The following is a 9168-nucleotide window of genomic DNA, read 5'->3' as shown; positions in this document are numbered from 1 at the left end:
ACGCTTCGGCTCATCCACTCCAAGTGCAATCGGAGATTTCAATTCATTTGCTATCAACAGTAGTCGCTTTCGGTGTTTGTGTAGATTTGTGCATTAATTACATGTTGTTGTCCGTAATCGATGTGGCTCGCCTGGATTGTGAATCTCTTGTATGTTGCCAACACGCTTCTAAAATATGCTCTCTATCTATCTATAATTGAACATTCCCCCGCTTATTACCGCATTCCAAATACTAATAGTTGGGATTTTCTCGTTTCATGTCGAATGTTGTGCCGGCTTCCCCCGCAGTGATATCCGAGTGTTACGACGAGCGCTTCAAGGCCTACAATGCGTCCTGCTACTCGTTCATCTCCTTCCCGGAAGCGGACTGGATGACGGCGCAACAGATTTGCCGGTTGAACGGAGCGCAGCTGGCATCGATTTCGACCACCGATGAGCAGAGGTAAGGATTTTGGCACTGGTTTCTGGTACATCAACAGTTAGAGAACGGATGTTGCTGAGAGCAGCGGATATGGGCCGAATGAGTGAATATTTTATGAGGTTTGGGAGAGACTTGAAAAGCGGGCTTAATGCATTTAGTTGGCGTCGAGAAGCAACAATTGGGGTTCATGTGAAACGTGGATGATTATATCTAAATCTGCATTGTTTTTCCATATGGGATTTCTGCATTCATCGATACTAGATGGCAACACAGCTCGATTGTTATAAAAAGAGCCAATCATATGCGGGTGTTTTACGTAGAATCTATACCATTTAATTTTAAAGATAATTATACCGAATGTTCACCAAAGTTGAAGGAAGTGTTGCATGCCACCCAGTTGGTCGAATCATAAATTATCGTATGGCTGGCAACACTGTTTAAAAAAAATAAAGAAAAGTTCAAAATCATAACATTTGAGCGGAACAGAAAGCTAGGAATGCTCTTCAACTGTAATCCCGTTTTCTATGAAGGGTTCAAAAATTTGTCGAAGCTGGCAACACTGCTCAAGTAAAATCTAGGAAACTAGATATATCAAATTTTCTGCGCGATTCTGATGAAATAGTACGAATAAGCTAAATACAGTCAGGTCTTCTATAAGACATGTTGGTGGAGGACGTTTTAGGAGACAAAGGGCTGATGGGATTCCATCAATTTGGGAGTGTTGTTGAATATCTCGTATGCGTTAAGAGATAGCAAGTAGGTACTGTATTCGGCAAAGTGTCAATAATTATATCTTTAGAAATTGAAGATCATTCATTTTCATCAGAATTCTCTGAGGATTCTCATCAAAATCTCTTTTCTCATCAAAATTCATCCAGGGTTCTCAACAGAATCATCGCTGGATTCTTATCATAATCGTCTTAGGACTCTCATTGAAAATCTATGAGGATTCTCATCCGAATTTTCTCAGATTTCTCATCGCGATTCTCTCGGAATTCTTATCAGAATCTTCTCAGAACTCGGATCAAAATTTTCAGAGTTCTCATCAGAATTCTTCCTGGATTCTCAAAGGAATCCTCTTAGATTTATCACATGAATCCTCATATCTTTCATGCTCAACAGTGTTTTCATCCATCAACATCCTTCAAGAATTTCAATAAAAAAAAATCAGAATTCTCATCATTATCCTTCTAAAAGTCTTATCAGTATACTCAGTATACTTAGAAATCCTTCCCGGATTCTCATCAGAAACCAGGATTTTTATCAAAATCATCTGGGATTCTTATCGCAATTCTACCAGGGTTATCAAGAGAGTACATAAAGGATTCTTCCAAGAGTCGTTTTAGGATATTCATTCCTTCTAGGATTCTCAACAGAATATTTTCAATATTCATACCAGCTTTCTCTCCAGATTCTCTTGAATCCTTCCAGGATTCTTACAAAAATACTTCCAGTGTATCTGGAAATTCAAAAACGAATCCCGAAACCAGGGTTTCTGCATAATTATGGAACTATAGTCAGGCCTCCTTTTTGACACTGTCACCCACTTTACGCACAAAGCAATTTCTCAACTGTCGTTCTATCAGTTTAGTTAAAACTCGGGAGGTAATAAGATCAAACTATGTGTCAGCTACAAACGAAACTTCAGATTCATCTCATTATGCAGCCCACAGACGCTCAGACGGTTTGACCAACATTGACTCCGCCCCCAAGTTAGTCAAACCGACTTATGTTGATACAACCGTTTGACCGACTGTCAAGGTTGATTGCAGCAACACGATATTTCTTCGCATGTTTTTAGACCTGCCGAGCGTCTAGTGAATATGGGATTGTTATTTTTTTCGAATGCTGTGGCTGTGGGGCGAATCTTTTCGCGATTTTCTGGCAATAATCGCAGTAAGGAAGAGAAGAATTTTCAACATTTAAGTACCGGAAGAAATAAATATTTAAGAGGAATTCCAGTTATAATTCGTACGAAATATTTCGACAAAACTCAGAAATCATGACGGGTCTCTTTCGGGAAATATTCTGAGCAGTCATTGATATGGGAATGGCCATGGTTTTTTTTTTTCAAACATTCTATCCAGAATCTTTTAGTCGTTTCCTCTAGTTATTCTGCTTCGAAGTTTTTCCACGAATCCATAAGCTATACTAAAGATTCCACCAAAAACTCTGCATGGGATTCTACCACGAATTTTTATTAATAATTCCTTAAGAAATTTATCCACAGATTCATCCAGAAACTCCTCCGGGAAACATTTTTCAGGCATACCTTCAGGTGGAATTTTTCCAAGGATACCTTTAGAGGTTCCTCTACAAATTATTGTGGATTTCAACCACTGATTCCTTCAAAGATCTGTCCAAAAAAATCCCAAGAAATTTCTTCTGGACTAACTCCAAGGCTGCCTCCTAGAATTCCTCCAGATTGTTATAACATTTTTTTTCAAAGATTTCTTCAGAAATTTCTCTAGAAATTAGTTCCAAGGATTCCATCACGCGTTACCCAGGAATCACATCACGAATTCTTTCAGATACTTCTCAATGGATTTCTCAAAAAAAAAACATCTCAAGAAGTTCGCCCAAGGATTTCACCAGGACTTTTTCAAGGGCTTGCTCCTAGGACTCCTCCTTCTCAAATTCCTCAAGGAGTTACATCCGAAAATCCACCAGGAATTTCTTAAGCGATTCATTCTAACAATTTTTCAACAGATTTCTCCAGGGATCTATACAAATACTTCCCAAGGGATTTCTTCAGTGGTTTATCCAATGCTTCCTTCAAGAGTTCCACCAAAAAATCTTCCAATGTTTCATTTAAGAATTCTTCCAGCGAAACTTTAAGCATTTCTATACAGATACTACCCACAATTTTTCCAAAGATTCATCAAGTTCCAGGGATTCCACCAACAATTCCTCCAAGAATTCCATCAGAAAGCCTCCAAAGATTTCAAGAGAAATACTGCAAAAAAAAAAATCATCAAAACTTGATCAGCAGGAATTCCTTTAGAGATTCTACGTGTAATTTTTTGAGAAGAACCCCCAGGTTATCCTTCGGTATTCCTCTAGAGAATCTTCATTAAATTATTTTATAAACTCCAACTCTGTTTCCTCAAAAGATTCTTCCTTGTATCTCTGAAGGCATTCGTCCTGGGATTTCTGCAGAAATTACTTCAATAATCTAATATAAATTTCCCCGAGGATTCCTAAAGGAATTTATATATCAATTCCATCCAGTATTTCTTGAACGAATTTTTCGAAGGAATCTTTCAGGAATTACCTTAGAAAATCTTTCAGAAACTCCTTCAGGGATTGCTTTAAAAGGTCTTCCAGAAATATACTAAGGAATCTCTCCAGGATACTCTCTAGGAATTAATCTATTGATTTCTTTGGTGATACCTCCAAGAGTTTCTAAAAAATATCTCCATGGATTTTTTTTTCAGAAATGAAAAAAAAACTTTTAGATCTACTTTAGGGATTCATCCTGAGGTATTTAGAGAAATTTGTTGTTTGAAACTCTGAGTAAATATCAGTTAACTCCCTGGAGGAATTTATGATAATCCTGAAGCACAATCCTAGTAACACCTTTGAATTATTTTATGGTTGAACTTCTGGTGAAACTCTGGTAGATTTTTCTGGTGGTTATTCTAGCAAAACTCTGGTGATATTCCCAGTGTTAACGCTAGAAGAACTCCTTGTGAAATTCCTTAAAAAAACTTCTCTCGCGAAAAATTATAGGTGATATAATTAGGAAAATACTGTTGAAGTGTCTGAAGGAATTACTAGTGGAATCTTTACAAGAAATTGTGGTCAAATCGCATAGGAAATTCGTTATTGGATAATTGGAGTTCATCTTGGTGGCATCCACGAAGGAACCTCCCAGAGGAATCTCTGAAAGAATTCCTGTTTTAAATCCCAGGAGGAATTCCTGATAGAGTCACTGGATGATATACTGGTAGATTCTCAAATTACAGGTAAAACTATTATAATAAATTTCTGATAATATCGCTGGAGGGTTCCTGAAAACCCCCAAGAATCCCTGGAGTTATACCACGAGAAATTACTTGAAAAATCCGGGGGAATCCCTTAAGGATTTCCGGGATTGATTCCTTAAGGAAATCCGGGAGGAGCCCCATGATGAATTCCGCGAGGAATCCTTTGAGAAATTCCGGAAGGAATCTCTTGGGTAATGCCGGTAATGGAATACTTATAAGAAATTTCTGATAAAATCCCTGGAGGAATTCTTGATAATCTTCGAGAATCGTTGGAGATTTTGCTGGAGGAATTCCTTGAGGATTGATTCCTTAAGGAATTTCGGGTATCCCTTGACTAATTCCGGGAGAAATCCCTTAAGGAATTCCAGGAGGACTACCTTGAAGAGTCCTTGGATGAGTCTCTTGAAGTATTCTCTAGAAGTTCGGGTAGTATCACCTAATAAATTCCGAAAAGAATTCATAATAAATTAACCTAGAATAACACTAGGGATTCCTGAAGGAACCTTTAGAAGAATTCCTGATAGAATCCCTGACAGAAATTCTGATGGAATCCCAGGAGGATTTATAATAAAGTCTTAGAATTTTTTTTCTAATGGAATCCATGAAAGAACTTCCGATGGAATCCCTGCAGAAGTTCTATTAAAGAACTCCTTCAGATGGAATCCTTGAAAAAACTTGTGATGAATCCCTGATAGGATCATTAGAGAAACCCTTGATAGAATTCCTGTAGAAATTCCAGGTGAAGTCTCTAAAAGAACTCCTAATGGAAACCCTAGAGGAACTCCTGATAAAATCCTTAGAAGAACTCCTGATGGAAATCCTTGGGAACTCCTATTGAAAGACTCAGAGGAACTCCTGATGGAATCCCTATAGAAACTCTTGATAGAATCCCAGAATGAATTCCAGGTGGAATGTCTAAAGAAAATGCTTATGAAACCCCTGATGGAACTCTTCTTGAAATCCCCAGAAGAACTCCTGATGTAATTCCCCAAAGAGATCCTGATGTTGTCCCTAGAAGAAACTTCTGATGCAATCCCTCGAGGATCCAGGTGAAATCTCTGAAGAAACTTCTGATACAATCTCTAGAGGAACTCCTGATAGAAACTCTAAGGGAACTCCTGGGAATGATGATTCCTGAAAGAATTCCTGACGGAATCCGGAGGAACTCCTTATGAAACCTTTGTAGGAATTCCTAAAGATGTTCTTGCAGGAACTCCAGATGAAATCATTGCAGGAACTCCTGATGAAATCCCTTGAAGAATTCCCTATGGAATCACTATAGGAACTCCTGATGAAATCCCTGGAGGAATTCCTGATAAAATTATTGATGGAACTCCTGATAGAATGCCAAGAGAAATTCCTTATGATATCCCTAGTAGATCCTGATGGTATTCTTAGATGACCTCCTGATATAAACTCTAAAGGAAGTCCTAATAGAATCTCGGAAGAAATGCTAGCTGGAATCTCTGAAGGAATTCTTGGTGGATTTTCTGGAGGAACTCCTGATGAAATCCTCAGAAGAACTCTAATGGTAGCCCTAAAGGTACTTCTAATAGAATCCCTATTGGAATTCCTGATAGAATCCCTGGAGGAACTCCTGATGGAATCCTTGGAGGAATATAAAGATATTGTTGGAGGAGCCCCTGATAGAGTCCCGATGAAATCTCTAGATGAATTCCTCATGAAATTTCTGGAGGAATTCCTGATAAGTTTCCTGAAGGAATCTATAGAGTAGCTCCTATAGACCTATAGAAGTATCTATAGAGAAGCTCCTGATAGAATCTCTTGAGGAATTTCGGGTGAAATCTCAGAAGAAACTCTTTATGGCATCCCTGGAGGAACTGCTGATGAAATCCTTGGATCCCTTGGATCCCCTGAATATATTGTTGTTGTTGTTGTTGAGGAGCTCCCTGATGGAATCAATGGAGGAATTTCTGGTGAAATTCATAGAATAACTAGTGATGGAATCTCTAGAGAAACCCCTGATAGAATCTCTGGAAGGAATTCCAGGTAGAATCTCTGAAGGGACTGCTGATGGAATCGCTGGAGAAACTTCTCATGGCTTGGCTAGAGGTATTCCTGATGGAATCCCTGGAGAAGTTCCAGTTGCTTTCGCTGAAGGAATTCCTGATGGAATCCCTGGAGAAAATTCTGACTTCGAAGCTTCAATTTGACATGATGACGTCGGTGTTCGTGCAACATCCCTACAGACGGTACGATCAGTTCGTCGAACATTTGGCTCCGCCCACCGGTGGTTTGAGCAAAATCAAACTCGTTTGATTTGGCCGACCGATTCGTCAACCGTCAAATTGGTTTCACAAACTGTCAAATTGGTTCGTCAAGCAGCATCACACACGGTCAAACATTGCACCAACATGAGCATCAACCTGGGGGGCGGAGTCAATGTTGGTCAAACCGTCTGAGCGTCTGTGGGGTGTATTAGAATCAGTAACAATGCTAAAAATTTTCCGATTTCTACAGGGCAGAAAACATGACTACAATCTTAAATGCTATGTTTCGCAAAACTAAGCATCGCAACAGCTTTTCTCCAATAATAACCTTTCCATTCCACTTCCATTCACTTAACAAAAATCGCCAAATTATTTGAAGTACACCATTTGATACTGTACGGGATACCACAGCAATCAAAATACGATAAACCAATTAATGCGCAATCACTTTACCACTCATTCAACAGGTTCATCACGTTCAACATCCGTAACAGCCTGGACTACACGCCCCGGGCTCTGTACTGGGTTGGTGGTGAGCTAACAGACGCCGGCGAGCTAGAATGGGCCGATGGAACGAAACTACTGTTTGAGGTGTGCAATTGATTTGTCTCCTATGGAACCAGTCAATAACGATAAATCTTCCCTTACCTTCCAGGGTTGGCTTCCCGGTCAGCGACCGGACCCAACACAGCCACCACAAGCTTCCATGTGCTTAGGTCTGCAGTGGAAAATATCTCCCACTCCGATGATTTCATCTGGATTGCACTGGAGTGCGCAACAGTGCTCGGCCAGGGGAGGCTACGTATGCAAAAAGCCGCGTCCAACGGCCGACGAAAACATGGTCAAGAACCAAACCGTCAGTGGAACGGAAGGACGATTGGATTCGCCCAATCCGTATCCAGCTCACACGGACTACTGGGTCCGATTGGTGGCTCCGGAAGGCAACCGGATCATAATACAGTTTCAGATGCTGGATATCGAGTTTCAGGAAGAATGCCTGTACGACTACGTGAGTATACAGAACTTTCAAATCGTACCGAATGCTCCGTTGAACCCAGGGACCAACCCACAACCGATGGCCATGTTCTGGGATGGCCGAACCGATGGCCTATTGTCAGCTGACTACTCAAATGATCAGCCTTACCGACCACTTTTGACGGGGGACTACAGCTACGACCAGAAGAGCTCCTCTCCGCCAAGACAGGAGAAATTCTACCGGAAGCGATCACTTTCGGCAAATGACGATATCCAACAGAAGCTGCAAGACAACATCAAGCTGCTGGAGAAGATCAACTCCAAGCTAAAAGATCGCAAGAAGCGATTTCTCAGCTCGGACAACTACAAAACGGTGAAGAACAGCTCCCAGAGCATCACTTTAGAGTCCAATTCAGCGGTTGAGCCGGTCGTCGAAGAAACAGATCCTTCCTTTCTACCGTACGTGCGGTGGTGTGGGACGCACGATGCCAACATGACGCGCTTCAACTTCATCTCCAGCGGGAACGAAGCGTTCCTGCGGTTTCATTCGGACTTTTCCGTAGGCGGAAGAGGCTACACCGCAACCTGGAGCACGGTAGACGTTTCGGGGTGTCCGGTGCAAACGATAACTTCGCGGGAAGGAACAATTAGTAGTCCGAACTATCCGCATTTTTTGTTGAACAATCTAGACTGTACGTTTATCATTCAGGCTCCGTACGGGAAGAAGGTTTGGTTGGAGTTCACGTCCTTTGACATTGTGTTGGATGCGATAGTTTATGTGGACATCTCGGAGGGACCTTTTGAGCCGTTCCGGGACGAGAGTCACGTCAACGATGGGGTGTTCTTGAGCAAGGGTGAACGGCTGGTGGTGCGACTGAAGACTGGATCGCTTCCTCGGGGAAAAGGCTTCCATGCGACTTTCAAGACGTGTAAGTTACGATTTAGTATAAATGATCCTGGCAATCAGTTTGATTATCTAAAAACTATTGCAGTGAGTTCGGCAGCCGAGCAGAGGTCTATCCATCTGGGGAACAGAACCAGTGGGAACATGTTCTACCTGAACTATCCTCAATCGATGCCGTACGAGATTGACTTTACGCAGCATCTGATAGCGCCGTTGGGAGATGTGATACTGCTGGAGCTCCACGGGGTGGGGTTTAGTGAGCATGGTTGTCACAAAAGTGGATTTATCGAGGTAAGTTGCTTTTCAGACCATAAATGCCAATGCAAAGCCAACCCAAGTCCAAGTCCAAGTCCTCCAAGTCCAAGCCCAAGTCCTCCAAGTTCAAGTCCTCCAAGTCCAAGTACTCTAAGTCCAAGTCCTCCAAGTTCAAGTACTCCGAGTCCAAGTCCTCCAAGTATAAGTCCTCCAAGTCCAAGTCCTCCAAGTCCAAGTCTATCAAGTCAAAGTCCTCCAAGTCCAACTCCAAGTACTCCCAGTCCAAGTCCTCTAAGTCCAAGTCCAAGTCCTTCAAGTCCAAGTCCTGCAAGTCCAAGTCAAGTCCAATTCAAGTCCAATTCAAGTCAACGTCCTCCAAGTCTAAGTCCTCTA

The 9168-nt window shown here is 41.4% G+C and overlaps 1 protein-coding gene across 1 annotated transcript in view; it reads left to right on the top strand.

Moving 5' to 3' along the window:
- The first annotated feature begins 257 nt into the window (after nucleotides 1-257).
- The window catches only part of LOC5574754, a 106844-nt gene continuing 97933 nt past the window's right edge, over nucleotides 258-9168 (top strand). Inside the window, exons 1-4 of the mRNA XM_021838541.1 lie at nucleotides 258-442; nucleotides 7109-7232; nucleotides 7297-8545; nucleotides 8609-8811. Of these exons, the coding sequence (XP_021694233.1) occupies nucleotides 258-442; nucleotides 7109-7232; nucleotides 7297-8545; nucleotides 8609-8811 (1761 nt within the window). The remainder of the gene's footprint in view (nucleotides 443-7108; nucleotides 7233-7296; nucleotides 8546-8608; nucleotides 8812-9168) is intronic.

The sequence above is a fragment of the Aedes aegypti genome, chromosome 1 (genome assembly GCF_002204515.2).
Source record: "Aedes aegypti strain LVP_AGWG chromosome 1, AaegL5.0 Primary Assembly, whole genome shotgun sequence".
NCBI classification, from domain to species: domain Eukaryota; kingdom Metazoa; phylum Arthropoda; class Insecta; order Diptera; family Culicidae; genus Aedes; species Aedes aegypti.
The sequence above is the reverse complement of the archived record's forward strand: the minus strand, read 5'-3'. Positions and strand labels throughout refer to the sequence as shown.